General features: G+C 36.3%; 1 protein-coding gene across 3 annotated transcripts in view; it reads left to right on the top strand.

The window, feature by feature from the left end:
- The window catches only part of VPS13B (vacuolar protein sorting 13 homolog B), a 433,545-nt gene that overhangs the window by 353,890 nt on the left and 55,671 nt on the right, over positions 1-23,984 (top strand). For all 3 annotated transcript variants that reach the window (XM_054270120.1, XM_054270137.1, XM_054270129.1), the window contains exons 40-42: positions 13,176-13,372; positions 21,104-21,285; positions 23,065-23,414. In XM_054270120.1, the coding sequence (XP_054126095.1) occupies positions 13,176-13,372; positions 21,104-21,285; positions 23,065-23,414 (729 nt within the window). The remainder of the gene's footprint in view (positions 1-13,175; positions 13,373-21,103; positions 21,286-23,064; positions 23,415-23,984) is intronic.

The following is a 23,984-nucleotide window of genomic DNA, read 5'->3' on the forward strand; positions in this document are numbered from 1 at the left end:
TGTGTTTTTATAGCTATTATTCAAATTCCTGGAACTTGGAAAAGCTTCACCATAAAGAGAATTTTTCTAAATATTGAAGGTGCGTGTTATCTGGTACAGCCAAAGGATAGAGAACAGCTTCAGATCATAAGAGTTGATATGAACTATATTGTTTCTGTTGAACCTTGCCTTGCTCCTATTTCTGAATTGCCCCAAGAGCTGTTTTCTTGCGCTTTACCTTGTGTTTTTGCAAAGGGAAGCAGTTTCAGTGGTCAAGTTTGTAATACTTTGTTTTTGCAGTCCAAACATTGTTGCTTTTATTTGTGGGGGGAACAGGAAGAACTGATGTCTCTGCCATGGCATACCACATGGCATTTCTTTAGCAGTTTGAAATAGAGCTTGTATCTAATAGTTTGAAGGAAGTGAGAATTCTAGATCTGATTGCAAGAAATTGCAGGAGGATTATATTTCTTTGAGGAGGTGGAAAGTATCTGAGTTTGTTGTTTTCCCTGTTTAACAGACACGGCAAACACTATATAATTTTTAAGTCCTTTTTGTCTCACTTTCACATGTTGTAAATCTCCTTTGGCTCTGTTTGATTTACCATTCTTTCAGATAACTAGTCTGTGAGGAAACACCTTTCAAAGGTGAATAATAGTATTGATGTGAGAATCATATGACCACCTCAGGACTAGAGGGAAGTCCAAACTTGGAAAATTTTCACAAAATTTTTTCAAAAGTTAAAAAGCAAGATAAATTAGCAATTCCATTATTGTTAAAATACTGATGATTGATATATAGGTAAGTTAAAAAAAAAGGATGCTCTCTGAGACTTTTTCCATTATAACAGATGAAACTTAAATAATTCAAGTAGACTGCTGGTAAGAGGAAGTTTTGTGGTTAAAGATGAGCAACTTCAAAAGCCTATTTTATTCTGTGCTTAAAGAAAGACATGTATGTCTTCTGTTCATGAACCAGTGAGAAATAACCTACTGATCTTGCTCCAAAATTTTAGTTACTGCTACATTTAGGTCATAGATAATTTCTGTAACAAAAAACTGTGCAGATGTTTATAAATTTGTCTCAGTGAGTATTCACATGTGAAGACTTAAGGCATGCCACAGTTTCCCAGTTTAACATTAAACTACATTCTGTAAGGCAACCAGCTCATCATTACAGGGCAAAGGTCTTCTAATTGCTCTGTGATGGCCTTGTAGTGTGCTGCCACTTGAAGTTGGAATCTGTGGGCAGTGATGATTCTCATTCCTATGAAATCTGACCATGAAATGCATTTCACCCAGAACTTGGAAGCATGGTAATAGCCTTCAAGCAGATTTTGGTTTAGAATGTATGTTGAAATGTCTCCTGCAGAGATACCAGAATTGTAGAAGATACATGAGCATCTTTAGGAACAAGAATGGGCTGGACAGTCTCAATTTCAGAGTAGGGGTTTCATTGTGTCTCTCTTCATCTTCTAAATGATGAGGGCATTGACTTGCTATGGCTACTAGGACAGTTGAAAGAGAATTTGTGGCAATTTCCTCCATTTCAATTGTTCTAGTTGCCTTGGAAGTACGGCACTGGGATGAAAGGAGTAAGAGTAATTTCTGATATCAGACAATAGTTTATTATTATGCAGATAATTCCACTGTCCCAGAACATAAAGAATAATTGAAGAATTTATTCTACATCATAACAAAGATGTGTATTCCAGAGCTGTTGTGTGATACTAAATTCAACTGTGCTTTTACAGTTCCTTGGATCTGTCAGGTCCATATCTGAGAAAGGACAAGTCATCTTCATTTCTGTGATATTTTTAAAATTCAAAAGATGGAAAGCAGAAAAAAAAAAGGAGAGAAAAATCTGTTAGTGATTCAGTAGTGACTTTCACATTGTGCAGATACAATATGAAGCTAGATACATTTAGATATTTAACCTCAAAGAAGGTTCTGTTGAATATTTGTGCTGCGGGGCTTAAAACTGTACTTGCACTGTGTGTCTAGTTTCCCCAAAGTCTTCCTGTGTCTTCCTGCAGTCTTAAGAATCTCAGATTTATGTTTATCTTTGCCTGTGATGTTGTTATACTTTTCTGATGTAATCTGGCTTTTATTTTTATATCATTTATCTTTACCAAGAACAAGGTTGACAGGTTTAGGTTGGCTGGGGAGAGTAAAGATTGGGTGGGGCTCACCAAGGTAGGAAAACAGTTCATATGCCATCAGGGAAATACTCTGCTTTTCTGTACAGGCAGGTGAACAGGACACACAAAATATCTCCTGCACAGCTGGAGGCCTGTTTTTATCCAGTGAACCTTTTACAGAGATTCCTATTTATTGTCATTCCATTGTAGAGTTATCTTTCCATTGAGGGATGTTGCTGGCACTGCCCCATATCTCAAATAAAGCTATGAATTGTCAACAAGAGCATTTACCCAAGTGGCATGAATTTAAAAGCAGGAGAAAACCAGATTTATCTAATCAAAGTAATCATACACTGTGTAGTGTTCCAAATTCTGAGTTATCTGATTTAGTTAAGATGCATCACTAACACAGACTTAAAATTCTTTCTCCTGGATTGTCATCCAGTGGGAGATGCAAGCTGTTAAACAAAAGAAAGATCAACTACAACATTTGCTCATTTCTCCATATGAAGTTAAAATAAAATATCTGCTGAACTATAACCCTGACAGGTTTTTGTATTTGGGGATGTTTCCCTTGTGTACCTGCCAGGACTCCTATTGCACGCACGTGTAGTCAGCATTATAACAGCTGATGAAACCAAGAATGCGTGCTGAGGTCTCCTTTTTTGGCCTTTCTTCTTTATGTAGTGTCCTAAGATACAGAGCACAGGTTAAAAAAGGGGTGATTAAATTAACCAAATCTCAGTCTACTGAAGAATATTTTAGGGCAGTGAGTATAGTTCTGAGGTTGCAAGGGCTTAACTGGGATTTCAGAAGGAAAAACTACATAAATAAAACCACTGTGGTAAAATTCACACAGAGCATTTCCAAAGGTGGTGAAATCTTTTTTAGGAGAACATAAACTATTTCCAACTTCAAAGGGCAGGGATTCAAAAAATTGTCTGTTACATTGCCTTACATGCATGTGCTATTTAAATAAAGCATTTGCAAACTTGCTAGTCTGGAATCTGATTTTTTCAACACTGTCATCCAATAAATAGTCATGTTCTAACACCTTGTGGCTGTTTAAACAGTGGCTTAAGGAAGCATGAGCTTAAGAATGACTGACATTGGACGTACTGTAAGTCATTATTCCAGGAAGGATTTGACATGACAGTCAACAGGAAAAGAATTATGATCAATGTCAAAGACATTAATTTTTCCTTTTAACAGAGAATACCTCATTTTTGGCTGACTCTGCTTCCCTTTTACTTTTCATTCCCTGTTGGGGCTAAAATATTCAGCTGGGCATTTGAGAGTCTGGGAAAAGTGCTTTCTGAGAAACCACAAATTTTTGATTTATTTCTTATATTCCCAAAGCAACAACTATTTTGGAAATCCAGATGATTTGTGTGTGACAGGTTAGTAATTTAAGCTTGCGGTGTTACAAGATAATAAGCTGTAAAGTTCAACCATGCTTCTTGATAAACCTGTTGGCTTGCAAGTTACTGAACCTACTGCCACACAATTCAGTACTGTCTTCAAATAATGGCACTTTTTAGTGGATGAAGAAATAATTTGTCTGGCTGTTGTGAATTGCTCAGAAGGCAAATTTGGTGTTTTGTCTGCTTTTTAAACCTTACATTTCTTGTTAATTCTACCTTTGGATGTTGTTCAAAATTACTGTATTAGTCATACTACTACTGTATAAAGATTCTATACCATGTTTTTATTATTTCTCTACTTTGTGAAGAGTTGCAAGAAACCTGAAAAGAAGCAATTATTATTCAACATACCTGATCATAAACTAGAAGTGTAACAAATGCCATTTATTCTAATATAGGTAACCTCTTTCTCAGCAGTAGATGCAGTGTTTCTGTTTGTGCATGAGCACAAAAATGGGTGCAGGTCATCACATAAACAGCTGGTCTGTGTAAGAGGCCTGTAGGTTTGTTGTAGCTTGAGCCCCTTACCCTTCAGATGATCTGCAGGCGAGCAAATTTTCTGATTTGAGTTTTGCATGTTTTCCAGAGTTCAGACTCTGTCTATTAATTATAAATATTGTCTTCATTTTCTTGCAAGGAAGGAAATAGGGACTAAAGAAGTTGGAGTTTTAAGCAGATGTTGAAACAGAGCCTGTTCTCTTAGGGAATTCCAGCTTTAAATATTATTTGTGAACTTCTTTGCCTGAGAATAGGATTATCTCAGACTTTACTATTTTGTTACTGGTTTGTGTGTGTATAATCTTAATTATTTTGCTGTGTGATCTTAGTGTTCCCTGCATCAAGATGAGACTGTATCGTTTGTCCTAGAGTTTCCCTGTGCAGTCTGCAGGGAGTTAAGCGTAACTTGTTGGGAATGTTAATGGAAGTTGTGCATAATTTGCCTGTGCATCACAGTGAAATTTACCCTTAGGGGTTACTGAGCCAGTGAAAACTCTACCGGGTGCCAGAGGACTGACGAAACCATCAGATTATCTTAATGACAGATTTACACTCTGCCTGTGTTCTGTACTCTTCCGATTTTGTGACTCTGATTTATGAAACTCTGCAAACCCGAGTCCTTCTGGCTGTACAGTGACTTTGTGGTGCTTCTCATAGGAGTCAGGCTTTGCTGTGGTGAGAATGTGTGGTCAAAACAGCTCATATACTGAAAATTATAAGGTACATTTTGTTAATAGACTGCTAACCTCAATGGTCAGAGGTGACTGAGTTTCAACATCATAATGCTTGTATTATTAAGAAATACTGAAGCCTAGAAAATTAAAAACCTTAAATGAAATGTGGAAGATAGTTCCTGTATCAGAAAGAGACAATAAAGGGTGTTGAAAGAAGTAGGTGAATCCCTAATGTAAGATCTCCAATCTGTATACTTTTGTTTCTCAATGCCTGAAACAATACATTACGAGCTAATAAATTAAAGAAATATTGTTACTTTTGCTGTTCAAAAGGCAAGTGATTGTCGCATAAACTCAGTCTCGAGGTGAATGACAATTAGTATAAAATTTTGACAATTAGCAGTACATGATTTTCCTCTTTAAATTTCTGCAGAAATCAGTTATAGCCCAGCGCTGTTCTGTGCTTTCTTTTAAAAAAAGGGTGTTCAGAGTAATTTTTCCATAATGAAAAAAGCCAGTATCTGTGACAGATTACATTACTCCACACACCTGCATTCGCTCTGAACCTGCTAGCCTGATAAATTGATAAGTTAGTCATATGTTGTTTTAAAAAGGCAAAGAACGTAGTTCCTAATAAAAGAATGCTACATATTTCTTCTAAAAGGTTAAAAAGCATTTCTCAGGGCTCTTAAATTACCATATTCTGATACCAGGGGAAAATAAAACCTGGGCTTAGAGTCGTGTTTGTACTTAGAGGGCTTTCCGGACAGGAAGGCAATCTTGATGCAATTCAGTAAGCCACAATACCAGTGGGGCATCACAGGTGAAAAAATTGCAGCTGTACCCCTCACCACAATGTATTACAACTGTACAGTGGAATATTTCCTGTACAGAAATAGGGCTTGGTTAACTTTGTTTCCCAAGAGTAGATCACATTAAAATGTTATAAAATCATGATTTCCTGCATTTGAATACTTGTGGTTTCTCAACTGGTTCCAATATTACAAAAAGTTTTTTTATAGCTTCTATTAGTTGAAGATGTATAGAAGCTTTTTTCCAAAGTCAGCTAAAAGGAAGTTATGTATTTTTAAAGAACAACTTTTCTCAGAAGACAAGAGTTTTCTTTCACATCTTTTCATTACAACTCTATTTGATATTTATTTTATAAACTGCAGGACAGATGTAAATTTAAATAAAATTAAATAAATATACTAATAGGACTATTAGTATATATGTTTTATGGAGTTGAAAGAGCCATGGTATATATTATTATTCAGATAGTGAAATTGTAGTTATTTTTATTAGTCAGCCGAAGACCTCAATATAGATAAGGGAAAAAGTTAAATTAAGCAGATGTTGCATATTAAATTTATAGTGAGTATTTGTAATTTAAATGTCCTAACTTTAGGACCAAATTCAGTTTTTAAAGAATTTGAAGAGAAGCAAAACAATCCTGAGAAGAAATTATATGACATAGTTTTGAAAAACATCTCCAGTTGGGGTATCTGATTATTCCGGTGTTGAAAATTGAGAGTGTACCATAGTGGAATATATTTTACTGCCTGAAATATATAGGTATGTAACATTCAAACTGCTGTCAAAATACAGAAAGCTGTAATAAAAATACAAAGGAGGCTGAGGTGGATGGGACAGCAAATACTTTGTACAACTAAATAATTTTAATCCTAGTACTACTGCTAATCCTGAAAGTACTTATATGAGGCTATATTTTTACCTCACTGTAAGTCATCTCTCTTTTTTTGGTGGTTTGGTTGTTTGGTTTTTTCCTTCATGAAATGGGGATATTGGTGGTCTGTAGCTGTGCCAGGAAAGTCTGTTTTCTACACAGATACGATACAATCTTAGTTCTGAGGAAGGTTAAAATATTATCTAACAGGCAAGTGGTTTGTAGCATGATTTCACACTGTCAATCACACAAGATACACAGGAATGTGGATGTTGAAGTATCCTACATTTGCCCAAAATGTAGGTGTTCCACTGGTCAGATTGAATTGTGTATGTTGTGTGAACCACGTGTATTGCAACATTCTACTCTATTTAATATTATTTCTCTTTTGACCATATTTTCTACATATTATATTATTTTTCTGTAGAGTTCTTTTGCTAGTTTTATATAAATAATACTTCAAAATCAAATTTAAAAGTAATGTTTCTGGTATATATTGCCAAGACTTTTTTCCTTATAAAAATCTGCATAAAACTTTTTATTTCCTGCTACTGCAACTTCTGTTCACCTAATGAGAGAATTATATTTTTAAGACAGTTGGCCCTAAACCAGTAAAATATCTTAATAAAAGAATAACTTTATTACAGAGCAATCAGTTTATTCATGCTCAGGAAGCTGAAGTAAAAATTGCAGTCTGGGTTGGTGTCTGACTCAGAGTTCCAGTTTGTGTTGTGTTCTGCCTCATTCACTGAGGTGGCCCTGCTTGGAGAAGATAAAACACACACACACTTCCTGTCTTCTGGGTGCATTTTTTGTGCAGTAGTTGTTTCTGAACCAAGAATAGCTGAATTTCCAAGAGGAAGCGCCGACGATCTGAGGGACTGAGATTCAAGAAATGAATATATCTTCTGTAAAACCTTCTTTTCTAGCAAATACATCAATCAAAAGGAAGCGTCACTGAAAGAAACATTAGGCACCCAGCTGTTATCTATCTTTCTTTCTCAACTGGACAAAATCTGTTTTCCAGCCTAAGATATTTAGCATGTATTTAGTTTTAAAGTTCACATTTTTATACTGAGTTTTAAAATCATATGCTTCAGTAGTTAATACTGAAGCATAATACTTTTATACAGCCTTCATTCAACAATCTCAAAGTAGGCTGATGGCTGTAGCTTTTTCCTACAGACAAAAAGATGTTTATTAAAAACATGGGATTAGTTAAGAAGTGGAGATATTTTAATTATTTCTCTCCTAGCTGGAAATTGTGTCCATGTCTGAGACCTTTTAGCATTCTGACAAAATGTATATTGAATAATTGGTATTGTTATTTATGGTGACATGACAGGTTGGGGAAGTCCACTGATGCTGGCTCTCTGCTCAGCTGTAGAAATGTACCTGTGGACAGATAAGTGGTGTGCACCCAGCATTTTTCAAATCCAAATTAGCCAAGAATCCTAAAGCTGGGAGGATAACATCAGCTCACAGGAAAATATAGAAGCATGTCATCATCTTGAAATTCTTTGAAAAGCACTTAGGGGTCAACACTCATCTCTCTATCAAGTCTTAATATTACCCAAAACCGCTAGTGGGGAAAAATGAAGTATCTGTAAAACACAAGGATGAAATTAAAAACACAGCAGTAACAGACTGTGTAGCACTTCCCCTAGTTTCCAAGTAGGAATGAAATTATTCTGGTACTGGTAATATGTGACACAATATATGATGAATAAGAAAAAACACAATGACATTGTTGTGCTTTAGTGGGACTACTTCATATTGGTTACTAACATGATACTGTCTTACTGATAGGTTAACAAGTGAGAAGGAAATTATTTGAAGTATGCAGGGTTTTAAGAGGCTTTTCAGGTTTCTCATTGTTTGGCCTTTTTTGGGGGGGAATGATGTGTGTGTTGGAGGCTTCAGCTCTGCTCAAATCAGTGATGTTTTTCATATGTGTTAGTGTAATATACATGAAAATTTTTGTCTTAAAAAAGAGTGAAATGAGATTCAGAGAAAACAGGAATCTGCTCTCTTCTAACTAAAAAGGTTTTTTCTCCAAGGCAATTGTTTCTGAACAGTTGTTTGTTTGTGTCACGTACTTTGCCAATACACCATTTTCCTCCTTCTTCCAAACACTGCCATGCCATTTTCAGATCTCCAGTGTCTACAGTTCACAGCAGTAAAGAGAAAAAGGAGCAGCCTTCAATTTCTGTACTTAGAGTTTGGACTGTTTCATACAGCTTTTCATTTCTGCTTCTGACTTCTGTTGTTAAGCAGAGATGCTGCTGAAAAATACAGCATTTGACTGTGGTTTTCCTCCCTCTTGCCATAGTCATCCTTCTAAATAAGTGTGTTTGCCACAGTGTGTGGGTTTTTAGCAAAACAGAACTTGGGGATTCTTGGTTAAACGTGAGCTCATGGTTAAATAACTTCTTTGCATGACAGGTGAATACTATCATTGCAATTAAAACTGTCTTTGAGAGCTATGGAAGAGGACAAAAAGCTGCAGGGAAGTGTCTGCTGGAGAACCAAGATTGTTGTTTAGCAAAAAAATTAAATTTGCTTTGTTTGTGTTTGCCTTTATAGAGACAGGCCTAGTGGTCACATTTTCTAAGAGGCAACAGTTGTATGAATTATAGCTTAGGTTTTGTTCAAATATTTTGAGGTAAAACCATACTTAATTCGACACGTGGGGAATTTTTTTGTTGCAGCTAGTTCACTTATTCCCACTGCTAATGACTCAGTTTTGGCATTATAACCCCTTTCCAGGCTTTCACAACTATTATTTTTGGCAGCTGATACTGCCCAGAGCTACCATCTTTCCTTAAACTTATCCAGATCAGGCATTAGTAATAAAGCCCCTAGAAAAAATAAAGCTAGATATGTAGAAATCAAAGATTCTAAGTCAATTAAGTCTTTTGCAAGCTTCAAACTAGAAAGCTTACAGTTTGTGTAGTTCCAAAGCATGAGCTGTATTTTGTATAGGAAATCACATAATGTGTGTCCTTGATTTCTTATCTCCAATGTGCAGATGACACTTTGAAACAAATTGTCTCTTGCTCTGGTAGATTTCTTGACATATTACAACATAGTTAGAAAAAATTGTAAACAAAATAATGAGGAATAATCGTTTCTACTTGCTGACCAGCCTGCATTAACTGTTCAGTGATGTTGTTCCTGGCTACTCGTACTGCTGAGTTCAGCAGTCATTCCTGTGCCTTTCCAGATTTCTCATAATTCACTTTAGAAGTTGTCCTGCACTACACAGGATCACAGGATGGGTACAGTGGAAAGATCTGCAGTGGGTCCTCTGGTCAGACCTCCCTATTCCCTATCCCAGAGCACATGGCACAGGATTGCTTCCAGGTGGTTCTTGAATGTCTCCAGGGAGACTCTACAATCTCTCTGAGTCACCCACACAATAAAGTTCTTCCTCATACTCAAGATGAAACTTCCACTGTGTTAGTTTATACCACAGACCAGAGCCTGAACATGAGTTACAAAGTTATTACTTCTTTGTGGCATAATTGTTTTCATCATTATACTTTGCCATCTTTTCCTCAAGAGGAGTTTCAATACATCTACTACCTAATAAGTGGATGGAAATACTGAAGTACCTTTTTTTTATATAGACAGGATGTGTGAAATCCAGTTAAGGTTTTTTCAAGTTTTGCTCTGCCTTTTTTTGAATCTTTATTTTTAATTTTCTATATTATTTTCATCTATCCTTATTGATAGTTTTATGGGTTTTGTATTGTAGTGCCACTTAAAAAATTATCTTACTGTACTCTTGAACTTGTTCTTCCAGCTCATTAATCTAGTGGGAATAGAATTCATCACCCTGCTTAGCCTCTTTTAAAACACCCGTTACTTTCTATTCTAATGCAATTTTGTGAGATTCTCATTAAGGAAAGGGTTTTGTTTTGAGATGTAATCTAAGAGAAATAAATATCCTACATATGATAGCTTTGTGAGACTTTCATTGCACACATATTACTCACTAACATTGATAAGAAAAGGTAATTCAGATTTTGATAGACATTAGGAAGTGCAAGACCAAACCAAGTATTCAAATATATTTAATCAGGTTCCTAAAAGAATGCCAAGGGACCGAGATTTAAAAGTATGCAGAAGTAAATATGGCTGTATGTAAAGTATCTATGCAACCATGAAAGGCTGCAGCCTTTTGTCAAAAATGAAACACATCCTTTTATAATTATGTAATTCCAAAACTTCATGCTATAGGAAGTATGCCAAGTATTACAATGTTTAACTAAACTGAAATGTTTTATCACCAGTGGAGATTGGGAAGGTTTAAAAAGAGAAGTATGTGAGTGTGAATGGCTCCACAATGTAGTATAAAAGACAGCAGATGATGAAAGAGGCTCTTTGTGTGTTCCTAGTTAACATAGGGGAGTTCTTGGGGTGTATCCAATGTATCCATAATTGGAGGGTAGGAACATTGCTATGGTAGTATAGCAACCTTGAGTGTTTGTCCATAGGCGTTAAACATTCAAATAATTTAACACTGAGAAGTTCTGAAAAAATAACTAAAAGTCTAGTGGCACTGAGAGCAAAAATAATCACTATAGTGTGACTTTGAATATGGACATAAACTTCATGTGGTATTTCTTATTGCTGCTGTTGTGCACAGCACTATTGTACAGCCAGGAACAGAGAACCAAGAAAGATGTTTTCTGGCTCATCAAGCCCAGCCTTCTCCCACTGGGGCAATGCTTGTTATTTTCTCCATCTAATTAACAAATCAAGCTTTTCAAAGTAGCTCTCATGAGCACCAAGGGTCTCGTTGCACATCCCCATCTTTTTTCTGTACAGTTTCTAGTCTTACACTTTATTCATAGGGCAACTCAATTTTGGCACAAAATTTCTATAAAGCTTTTTCTATTAAATGTTTCTCTCCTGAGGTGTCTGGATGGCACAATTATGTTCCTGTTGTTTAATTTCATTTAGTCTTCAACTCTCCACAGCAAGAGTTAATACAGTTTTAAGATGAAGAATTGGAAACATGACATACTTCAGATGAGTCCCACTGATGTCCTATGCAAATCAATTAATATTTGCCCCTCACTTTTGGAAATACCTTACTTGATGTCTCCCAAGATGGTATTTGCTTTTTCCAGGCTTCATCATACTGCCTCACACTTTTGCAGCTGACATTTACAGATCTTCACCTTTCCCAATTTAATATGCAGCTTATAAACAAATGTGTTGTTATCTGTACACATATGACACGTGGGTTTTGATGTTAAATCAATCCCTTTTTCTCACACTCTAGTCTTCAAAATTAAATCAGCTCTCCTGATTGACACTGCAGTGGTACTCTCTTTTATATACATATCTGGCATCAGAGGTTTACTGACAGTTATCAGATTTTTTTTTTTTTGTCCTACATCTTGGAATAAAAAAGTTTTAGAGACTGTGGTTGCTTTTTTCAGTCTTCACATATCATTGTGGTTTGACAGAAGTAGTTAAAATCCACCTTTCAGGCTCTGTGGTTCCACATGTTAATTCCTCCAGAATTCTTTGGTGATTATTTATGTTCCTTGGCCCTTCCCAGCTTGAACCATTGAGCTCCCTGAATTTTCCTTCTTAACCTTCATTCCTGTTAATTAATCAGCTTACTGTCATCTCCATCTGCATTTTCATTTTTACTGAATAACAAGGAAGAATGCTTACAAAACTTTTTCTAAATTTACTTGCATCTCTGCCATCTCTGCCATCTTACTTTTTTCTTGGTCATTTATATATGTATGTCTATACACAGGGATAAAACAGGTAATAACACATACATATGCAATTTTTTCTTACTATTTGCTTTATGTCAGCTTGACTTTTAGTAATCTTGAGCATGTACAGCTGCCATACCTGTGGATTTCTGCATCTTAATTATAAAATCTTCATAGCTGACTGAATTTGCATTTGTTTTAAATTCATATTCTCATTCACTTTCTTACTATTACCAAAAAAAAAAAAAAGACACCTAGAGTAAACCATAAACCCTTTAAGATCCATACTTTAATTAAAATTGGTTTTCTATTGCCTATAGAAATGTCTATAATAACTTTCTCTCCTATTCAGTGATACATCGTGAAATAATCCAAGTGGATTATTTACAGAATTAAATTTAGGGATGTAATTAAGCAGAAGCCACTATGTATTTATTTGGTTTCATTTGCCTTTATTTGTCTAAATAGTCCTTGAAAGAAAAGATAAAGTGCTTAGAAGTGCTTCATTATTTCACCCAGGGTTTTTAGCAATGTGTTGACCCACCACAAAGTGTTGTGTTGTCCATTGTAATTTTTTTCTCTCTGTCACTGATTATTTTAATAAACTTATATTTTGTTATGTAATAAAACTAAAACAATGAGTTAAAAAAAACTAATTATAACTAGAGTGTCTTTGATACTATGATGTGTAGACATCTGATGGACTTTTTTGGCTGCATAATACAAATAATGTTTAGATTAATTGTCTTTGTTATTCATGGTTTCCATGGTTTCCTGTGGAGCAAGCAGCTATTTTTGTACAGAGGAAGAGAAAGTTGGAAGTGTTAGTCTGCAGTGATGTTCTAAAAACAATTTCATTTAAGTCAAGACAGCACAAGATCTGAATAATGGTTACAGTTAAGATTTTCTATATGACCATTTACTTTTATTTAGTTTAACTAGTTTTACACTTTTAGTGTATAGATTAAAATGAATTTTATTTGCATTCAATCACAAAGTAATTATTCCTTCTCCCTTTTATCACAGGTTCCTTGCAGCTTGGAGTACTGGGATGAGCTTCAGAAGTCATTTGTTGCATTCCGGGAGTTCAGTCTGTCAGAAAGCAAAGTCTGTGAGCTGCAGCTGCCCAGTATCAGCCTTGTGAACGATCAGAAGGAGCTCATAGCCTCTGACCTGTGGAGGATTGTCCTCAACAGCAGCCAGAACGTGGCAGATGACCAAAGGTAATTTTAAAGGAGGAGGGAAAAAGACATCTAATGCTACACTCCTGAGAAATCTGTTTCAAGAGGCTTAGAATTAAGATACTTTAATATTTGATAAGAGCAGTTAGTCCTGCACGAGATTCAGACTGTGGCTCATCTCCACACAAGGGCGTGGAGTGTGCACAGAAAGAGCTTTCCTCTAGGTTCATAGGCAGCCTGGCAGCATCATAACCATCCATTTTTTGAATACAAGGCTTACTGAAAAGTGCAGAGAAAAGAAGGCTTAGGTGTAAGACTTACATCCATCCTATGGATGTAGTCATAAACATTCTTCTCCCATGCAATATTTTTACATCACCTTGAGTCTCTTCTCAGTGCAAGTCAACAACTATTTTAAAGGTATTGGACAAAATGTTATTTCAATAGTATTGTATTATTATTCACACAGATTACTTACTATGCGAAAAGAAAAAAATACTAATCAGTGCTTTTTAAACACTGGGGATCCATTTTTCATTATATTTGCAACTGGAAACACTGTGCAATGACAGATACTCACTCTGTTTGCATTCATTCCATTTTGATTAATATGTAGAGTAAAAGAAATAAGTATAAGTTCTGTCCAGAAACAGCAGTGGAATTGCTTTCAAAGACCTGCTTAACATTTTATATTTAGAGCAGAAAACCCAAAATTATTCTCTTGGACCATTGGTATTTGCTGATTCTTGCTGCTTGTTTGTGAACCCAAACTTCAATGAGTATGTAGCATCCACGTATGTGATGAATGAAGCTACAGAATTCAGAGAAATCAGAGAATATGAGCATGGCTAACAGAATCAATGAAGAAAATTAAACATCTGGTTTCCATTAATAGTATCAGGTTGGAAATGATTTCTTGATGTTAATTGTGAAAGAATGCATTTTCATCATTGAGAAGTTAAGTGTTTTAGACAAGGTTAATTCCTCTGAATGTGGGACCCTGGCAGAATTGCCTTCCTGGTCAGCTTAACACCACAGAAATGTGAACTCGGTGGGAACTGGAAATGATGTAGTGAAATTTAGTAGATTTTTTTTTCATCAAGGCATTTAGCACTGTAGTCATGTTTATTGTTTTCTGCTGGAATAGGGTTTGTCACTAGATGCAGTGTTTCATTCAGGGAGCTCTGATAAGCTATTGAGCTGTAATTGTTCAGAAACAACAGGAATTAAACTGAAGCATTTGCAGTTCACTCACAAGAATAGCAGGAGATGAATGAAGGCAGCAAAAAACATTTACCTCACTACTGAAGTATTTGAAGGTAAATAAACAGAAGAGAAAGAGGGAAGTCAAAGGAAAGTTCCTTGAACTGACACCTACCTGTCCAGAGGCTGCAGAGTCACTAGTCCTGATACTTTTATTAGTCTGAGGAATTCATAATAGCTTTAAGAACTGTAGCTTATACCTACATGAACTAACAGTAGACTGGAAATTTAAAGATTTGTATAGGTCAGGGTGAGCTCCAGAAGCAAAAACCTGTGGGATATACAAGGAAACCCTCTGATTTCAATCAGGAGAGAGAAAAAGTTATATTCCCTGCCTCAGCAGTGTTTTTAATTTGGAGGCATAGGTTTGCTCTCATGACACCATACCTGGAGTACTGTGTCCACTTTTTGGGGCCCCAAACTTAAGAAGGATCTGGACCTGCTGGAGTGATTCCAGAGAAGAGCCACAAAGAGGATCAGAGGACTAGAACATATCTCCTGTGAGGACAGACTGAGAGACTTGGAATTTTTTGGTCTGAGGAAAAGGTGGCTCTGAGGAGACCTTAGAGCAGCGTTTCAGAACCAAAAGAAAGCTGGAGACAGATTTTTACAAGGACAGGTAGTGATAAGGGGGGGTGGATTTAAGCTGAGAGAGGGCAGGTTTAGACGATATATTAGGAAGAAATTCTTCACTGTGAGGGTGGTGAGGCACTGGAATGCATTGTCCAGAGAAGCTGTGGATGCCTCATCCCTGGAAGTGTTCAAGGCCAGGCTGGGTGGGACTTTGACCATCCTGGTCCAGCATAAGTTGTAACTGCCCTTGGCAGGGGTATTGGAACTATGATCTTTATGGTTCCTTCCAACCCAACCCTGTCTGTCGTTCTATGATAAATATTCAAACTGATCGCTCTCACTTCAGACAAAGCTGCACTGCAAGCTTTCTTAAGGATAGCTGCAGGAAGGACTGGTGTGGAAGAAGTAGTTCTGAGCAGTCAGGAGTGATCCTTCTCAGAAAACCTTCATAGGTCAAAACAAGAGCAGCTGTTCCTCAGGTATGAGGCTTTGACCTACAGTGTTTGAGGCACAGTGGCTTTTTCTTGGAAACAGAGCAAACATGCCAGTGATCTGTCACTGACCTGGAGGTTTTGAGACAGCACCCAAGAACTGAATGTGTGTGGTTACAGCTACAGAACAAATTGAAGGTAATGGTTAAGGCCTGAGGGATCACGTTCTGTTAAAGGAAAGCCTCATGTAGGAGGTGGTGACAGAAACTGTGGGCTTGCAGAGAAGACAAAACTTTCTAGATGTCTAGTGGCTCATAGGAAGTCCATGTTGAAAGCAACTTTTCTGAAAATGTGGCTTCATCAAACATACTGCTGCTGGTATGGATAATTTCTTCTCAGCAAACGCTCTGAAATATGTTCTAGATTCGACTTAACCAAAAAATCCCCAACTTTCTTGGTTTTGAGAGAGAGACAGTGCCCATGTTGTGGTAAATGTCAAAGTCTTGTTCCTAAAGCCAGCATTTAACATGGGATTTTGCAGACTTGTGGGAAGAGCCTCAAGGCTTAATGCCAGTGCTGAGTGTTAAACTAGGGAATTCTAATGCTGAAGGATCTGTGAGAGTAAGAAATAAAGGCTGTATAAAAGTTGAACCTCAGTTTTCCTTTACACTCACAATAATTTGATGTTAATTACAGACTGCAACTGTATGATTGGTTAACAATTATAATACACTATTAATTGTAAAGTGTAAAAATGCTTAGTCTTGTTCAAGTTTATCTTCTTAGTTTGATGTTGTATTTTGGATCAGACTCTAACCACTGCCATATGCATGCAGCTGCTGCTCAATGATAATATTTTTTCTTAAAATTCTGCAGCTTTTTTTTTTGTGGTAACCTCTGTGATATGCTAATTATTATAAGCAGAGAGCTGATCCATTGTGGTTTAGTACTTTATTACTAATTCCTAACATTGGTTATAAGGTATGAAATTTAGGTGTCTCATGTGACAGGAAAACGATAAGGTTTGTGAGAAGATGTAGATTCAGCTGATATGATGAGCAGTAGCTGACAGGGTGAAATAGAGCAACCAGTAATGAATATGGGAATATGCAAAGATGTCATGGTTCAAATCCTGTGGTATGCAAGTTCTTCCGAGATTGGTCAGGAGCTAACTGGAAGTATAAAAATCAGAAGCTGTCTGGTGAAGGGCATAATATATACATGTATGTTGTTTATTTTTGAGAATTTTGTATCCCATTCATTATTTCTATGTATGTATAAAATTTGCATGAGCATTTATGGAAGTTTATTCAATGAATGAGCAAATTTTAAGTACTAAGTGAAAAAATTTAGCGTTTCTTTGGGGATATAGTACAGTGTTTATGAAAGAAATCATATATGGCATAAATGACTGTTTATGGAAGACCTTAAAACAGGGGATTACAAAAAAATTATCACAAAATAAATTATTTTTATGGGTTGTATTTCCCTGTTGCAGGACTAACAAACAATAATTGAAATTACTTTTTAAGCTCTATTTGGTTGGTGAGACACTAAAGCCCCTTCCTGGTTTGGTTGGGAATGATTTATAATTCTTTTGTTTAAATGGGTTGCATTACAAGATGTTTTATATATTTGTGCATCTTCTGTGTAATTTAAACAGTATTTTTATAATTACTGACATATTAATGTAAAATAGTAATTGAAAGTGCCTTAAGATACAAACCATGAAACAAGTAAAAAACTTCTAAATAAGCCTTAAATTGCTACTTTTTAAAAATTCAAGTGAGGAATCATGATCATGTTTCTTGCTAATTGTTTCAGCTTTTATTCAAAGTAAATGATGTACTGGATTTTGACCTCTAACAATTTGGGTTCAGACCAGTATTTGAGTCATAAATTAAATGAGTTAAGTGGTCTCTTTCTTCTTCCCAGTGGATATTTTCCCATGTTGTAGTTTCATCACAAATGGCAGTTTTGGTTTTAATATTTCTCTCTTAAAATAACAAGAATAATGCAGGTCACTGCTAAGTCATTGTTCTCAGTTGCCATATGTTTAACTTGAGCTGCTTTGCATGATGTGAAATATCATAATTTATATGACATCAAATGTAGATATTTTCCATTTTAAGTATTCTGATATTTCCCAACACTTAAAAAATAAAGAAAAAAGAAAAAGAAAAAAATCTGGTAATAAAGTCAGATCACTTTTATTTTTAATTTCCTCTGATTTTACCACATTCCTCCTTAAGCATGATGTGCCAAACACAAAGCAGTAGAATCTGGTTCTTCCTCTTCTTTCAGAGCTGAAAAATTGTGGACAGTCCACACTTCATTTTGTAGCTCGAAGGAAGCCAAGAAATGTGGGAGTGTTTTTGTATTGTATTCACTTGATGAACAAATTTTGATTGCCCAATCACATCTTCTCCTGATATTAATGCTCCCACTGTCATTCATCAAGACTTAATAGAAATTTTCCTGTATTTTCAGTTAGCACAACTTTATTTGCTGTTTGTGCACAGCATGTAATAGAGGGCTGTGGTTTTTCATTTTTGTGCTCTCTGCAAAGTCAAAGAAAGTGGCAATGCTACAGGTCTGAGGGAAGTCCACCTGGGCAAAAAATTTAAAAAGTATTCAATTTAAAATCAGGGCCATGGTAGTGACTACAATACCTCTGTAAAAACTTTATTTATATTATGACTTTTTATTACAGCTGGGTTTTTTTAAAGAAAATACTATAATAATTTGATGGCTGCTTTTAGTATATTTTGTACTGTAGCTGGTTTATACTGTTACTGTATTCTTGTACGTGGGGACTATAATTCTGAATGATTTCAGGTTGAGTAAAAATCAAATGGAGCCCCTCACAGATGAAACAATTACACTTCAGAAAAAGTCTGGGCAGATGGGAAAACAGTGGTGAAAGATCCTGTTGCATTTCTTTTCAGATGGTTCCTAGAAGGCTATTTCCTCTCTGTAGGGACTTTACCTTCTTTACCATCATGGTTTAAGATGCCCTGTCCTGCTCCTCTCAGCCCTCCACTGCCAGCTCTTGTCCCTCCCTGGCAGGGCAGAGGATGCAAGGCCAGTTCTGTCCCATGAGGCAACACTGTCCCACCCTCATTTGCTATTTCTCTCTTGTTCAGTTTTTAAGCATCTGGTTGAACTCTGAATTTTGCAGGGTTTCAGTTTGGGCCTTTTTGGTTTCTAAGGTGACTCCATCAGGAAACAAAAAGCAGCTTTGAATCTTTTTGTTCCCAGCATTTTAAGCTGCTGAGTATTACCTCTCTGTGGTCTGTTGCTTGTGGAGCAGAAAAAGTGGAGAAAAATCTGGCAAAAAGCTTTACATTATTTCCCTGGTGTGAAGCTCCTGGCGCATTTCCTTCTGCATCAAGCATGTCCTGTTGCTCTGTCATCATGGTGTTTATGAGTGAGAAAATACAAAAGTTCCACCACAGTAAAATGCTCAATGAATAGAAAGAAGATATATAAAATTTTGCTAAATAAGAAATTAGGTTTTGTTTGGATTTTATTCTATGAAAATATGCATCTCCAAAATGCATCAAAAGAAATAAAAATGCTTAGTCACTGTTAGGTGAGTCAAGAAATAGGTTTCTGAGGACAATAAGTATATCTTTTTGGAATAAACCTCAAATATGAGAAATAAGTGTCCTTCTTCTTTACTGCAATCAGTGTTACTGCTGTTCATGAAATTAAGTCTTAATTCAGAATATTAAGGTGCAATTAGTTTTTTTTAAAGTTCTTCATAGTTTGGTTAACATTTGTTTGCACTCCTCTACCCCAACAGAAAACTGTTTTTATTTGATGTGCTCCTGAATTTCTGTTTCTAATCAAAATGCAACAAGCGAAAAATCTTAAAATATTAATAATTACTTTGAAAGAACTAACCCGTTTTACAGATTGAAAAGTACTTAGTTGTTTAAATCAGCATATGAATTTTTGTCCTTTTGGATTTAGTTTCTTTCTTTGTTCCAGCAATCTAATATCCATGGCAGAGCAAAGTGAAGCATCCTATTTCTCTGTTATCCAGTCCCATAGATATTTTATCATGTGAACACAAAGAATAATTTTTTTTCCAAAGGTGCCTGTTCTCAAAAGGTGTACAACACTGGTTTTGGAATCTAAACAGGAAATTTCAAGAGGTAAAGAAGCACAGAAAAGCAGCTAAAATTCTGATTGAGTCATTTATCTTTCATACTTTCCTGACCCAATCCATTCTTAGTATCCTGGCATGATTCTTTAATAATTAGTTAATCTTAGTTGGGTTTTACTGCTGCATAAGTATTTTATGTCCACAAGCCTTAAGTTGGATTTAAGCTCTGTAAATAAATACTATACTAGATAGTTACTGCAACACTAAATGATACTGATCAATTTACCTATCCATGGAATTCCAAGCATTTGCAGCTGAACATTTTGAGTACCTGCTATATTTGTGCATAATTTTGAAGTGAAACACATTGCAGGGTGAAAAATCTGGTGCTAAAACCTTAAGGTATGTTGCTTGGAAAGCCATTGTTCAAATCTAAACTTATGTTTGAATTTAAAATATCTTTAAAATGTTAATGGAAGTGGATTTATTGTGCTTTATAAAGTCTAATGACTTTCTGACAAAAATATTAAGTTGACCTTAGTCCATCTTTCATTAAATCTTATTTTAAAAATAAAGACATCCTTTGACTTAGGATGTGGTTGTAATTCTCTTGAATCAAGTCTAAACTTTTAAACTAAAACTCTTGAGAGCCAAACTTCAAATGGAGTGAGAATGAGGAGCGTTAAGGATAGTTTTTTGCTAAATTAGAAAGTTTATCTGTACTTCTGTGGTATCTTAGTAGGTTATAGAATTGTGATGTAGTGTTAGTTCCTCTCAAGAGACTGAAAGATAATGCTTGGAAATTCATGGTGTTAGGAGCACAGCTATGAAAAAAAATCAGGAGAGTGGCACTTTAAATGTATAGTTAATATGGTAGTAAAGGGCTCCAGACTGAGCTTATAATGCTTGGAAATAATTTTTAAATCATGATTTTAGAGTGAAAAGGGCAAAGGAAATGAAGCTTTCAAAGACTAGGGGTTCATACATAGGAGTAGTTTGATGGTTGCAAATTGGTTTCCTTAAAATCAAGTGGAAAAAAACAAATTCTCCTGACCTTTCCTCTCATTCTTATAGCATTAATAACAATAATTACTCTGTTTAGCCACTTCAACAATTCAAGATACGTGGCATATTTTAGGTTTTTTTCTGCAAATAGGCTTTGTGGTTCAAATATTTGTAAAGTGAACGTGTAGTTTGATAAAACCATGGATGGATTACAATCTTATCTGTTTCGGTCTGCTTTGGAAAAAGTACGGACACTGGCATTAGCAGTTAAAATGAAACCATGGTGTTGTGTGTCAGAAAGTGAGCATGGAACATCCTGAATTGCTGCTGTAAAGCTGCAAAATCCTGGAAGTGCTGAAGTACTACTTTGTTACCTTCCTTCTGCAGCTCAGAAAGTGAATCTGGCTCCCAAAGCGTGTGTGATCAGCTTGTGACCCCCACGGCGTTAGCGGCTTGCACCAGGGTTGACTCCTGTTTTACTCCTTGGTTTGTGCCATCACTGAGTGTGTTGATCCAGTTTACCTGTTTGGAAGTCCACCTATGCCATCATCTTGATCAACTTGGCAAAGGTATGTTCTGCTTTATGGAGAATAATAAAAACATAGTTCACAGATGCTGCTTAAGCACTCTCCTGCTCTGTGTAGTCCCCACCTCCTCATTCAAGCAGGCATTCTTGAAACAAGCCACCACAAACAGCCGCAAGTGGCACAGGCTTCAGGGTGAAAGCCATGACTTGTGTGCCCTGAGCCTGTCCACAGGGTTGGCAGTGAGGCTGGAAGAGCAGCCCCTCCCTGCCCGGAAGGGGTAACTGTAGAAGCCGTCTGTTTTCCAGAGTCTGATTAGGGACAGCAGGTGCCACTTCACTTTTGAGCCATCTTAGTGAATGAATTTGATCTTTTACATTTTCCAGTGTATTAACAGTACTGTTAAAATACTTGAAGATTTTGCAACCCGCTTAGTAAAAATTCCTTGGAAGAGCTCTGAGAACTGCAGATTTAAGTTATTTCAGTTATGATCACTTTTGGAGCTACATCTGGTTTTGTTCAGTGCTCTCTGTCATTGCATTAATGGCAAATACATTCCAAGAGATCTTTAGATTTTTGTCTGATTTTCAAATGCCAGGAATGCTTTCTATGGAAGATGGGCAAACTTCTTGGATCATTTTGACAGGGACAGCTTTCTTTGTGTGTAGGTTTCGTGTTTCTGCAAGTATTATAATATATTCATTATCAAATCATACCAAGACTAACATTCAATGACTAGCAAATAGTTTCTTCTCTGTCAGCTACCTCTATCAGTACGTAATCTTCCTCACTATTACAGTCCAATTTCAGATGCTCAGTCTTTAAAATTAAATATTCTGGAAGAGGCAAAAATCAGATTAAAATCAAGTGCAGCTGTTTTATTTCTCAGCATTGACTGAGCTTATGCTGTTGTTACTGTTGTTGCAGCATCTAAAGGCCTTAAGTTTTGGGGCTCCTTTGTGCTTTGTTATACACAAAGGGAGCACAAAAGTTGTTGTATCCGTTACAGTTTGTAGAATAACAGGGCTTGATCCTGGATAAGGATGAGTGTTTTGGTTCCAAATCTGCAGAGCACTAGAGCATACGCTAATTTTAAGCATGTGAGTAGTTCCAGGGACATAAATAATAGCATCAATGGAAATATTCACATGCTTAATGTTACACAAGGGGTGAACGTGCCTTGCAGTGTCTGCTGCCTCAGTGCTCAGCACTTTGCACGACTGAGACTTCAACAAACATGATAATATCTTTTTGTGATACATTTCTCATGTTCTAGTCTCAGGACACTGTTTTGTTTCATTTCTAGTATTATGGGTTAGAATGTCGCATTTCAGTGGGTTTGTGGTCTTGAACTGTCCATAATTGCAGCAAAGACAACTCCCAGTGTGGAGCCTGTTGGCCTGTGCAGTCACTTGTCAGCAAATACTGTATTACCAATTTTTATTGTGTTTGTAATGTGCTATGTGTGGAATATAATATACACCTACTGTAGCAAAAATTCTCACAGAAATATGGTCCCTGTTCCAAATAGATGGCAATCTGGAGCATTCAGCAGTGTGCAGATAAAGCAGTTTTGCTGGCTGGTTTGTTTACCATGAAAAGATTTTGCTCTGCAGATACTTTTTGTTTGCAGCTGCTATTAATTATGATACTGTTTTACATCTAACAAACAGTGTGAACAGGATTCATTTCAGATTTCAGAAATGTCAACTCTTTTATAGATTTACTTGTTTTCATCTTATGTACAAGCAGTAAAAACACAATGTACAAAAACATAAAGAATGCAGCAATGGTTTTAGTCTTGTTTGTTCTTTTACTTTTCAGCACCACCAAAGTTCCTTCAGCCATTTTTATCTGATAAGAACATGCCATCTGAACTAGAATACATGATAGTTTCCTTTGATGAGCCTCATGTATATCTTCGCCAGTGGAACGATGGGTCAGTGTTCCAGGAGATCCAGTTTTCGACTCAAGCTGACTGCAAACTTCTGGAGTGTCGAAATGTGACCATGCAAAATGTTGTGAAACCATTCAAAATCTGGGGGCAGATTGCTGTTTCCAGCAGCACAGTAGGAAGGCTGTTCGACTGCACGATAATGGTTGACCCTATTTTCATCAGCTTTGGCCAATATGCACTTCATTCTCTAAATACAGCAATTCAAGCTTGGCAACAGGTATGCGAAGACAATAATGAGAAAAAATATAGCTACTGTGATTACTGTAATAGCAAATTAAAATATCAACCGCTTTCATTAAAATATTTGAGGATGTAAAAACCCTAACTTATACTGAAATTGTTTTTTCCTAATACACATTAATTCTGCGATAGCAATGAAAATTAGGAAAAAAGTGTGTAAAGGTAAATGTAGGCAGAATGGTCTGAATTTCAGTGAAACTGCATGGATTCATATCAGAATAATCAAAACCCAGGTCTTGAAATGCAAAATATTCCATTAATTTATGAAAAGGTGAGTGCCTTTTCATGATACATCAGCTCAGCTCAGTCTGAGCAGCAGCACATATTGTTTCCAGCTACTACTTCCATCCTAATGGAAGTTCAACACTAGTTTCACATTACATTCTGTGCAAGCAGCATTAATGGCTGAAGCCAGTCCCAGTATAAGAAACTTGCTTCTGCAATGACCCCTCAAAGGCCTGTAATTCCCTTACTTCACTATAGCCTTGAAATCAAATCATTCTCTTCATCTGCCTGAAGACCTATGTGGAGCCTGGGAATTAATTAC

The sequence above is a fragment of the Melozone crissalis genome, unplaced genomic scaffold (genome assembly GCF_028551555.1).
Source record: "Melozone crissalis strain CALT ecotype California unplaced genomic scaffold, PUWL_Pcris_2 ptg000002l_1, whole genome shotgun sequence".
NCBI classification, from domain to species: Eukaryota; Metazoa; Chordata; class Aves; order Passeriformes; family Passerellidae; genus Melozone; species Melozone crissalis.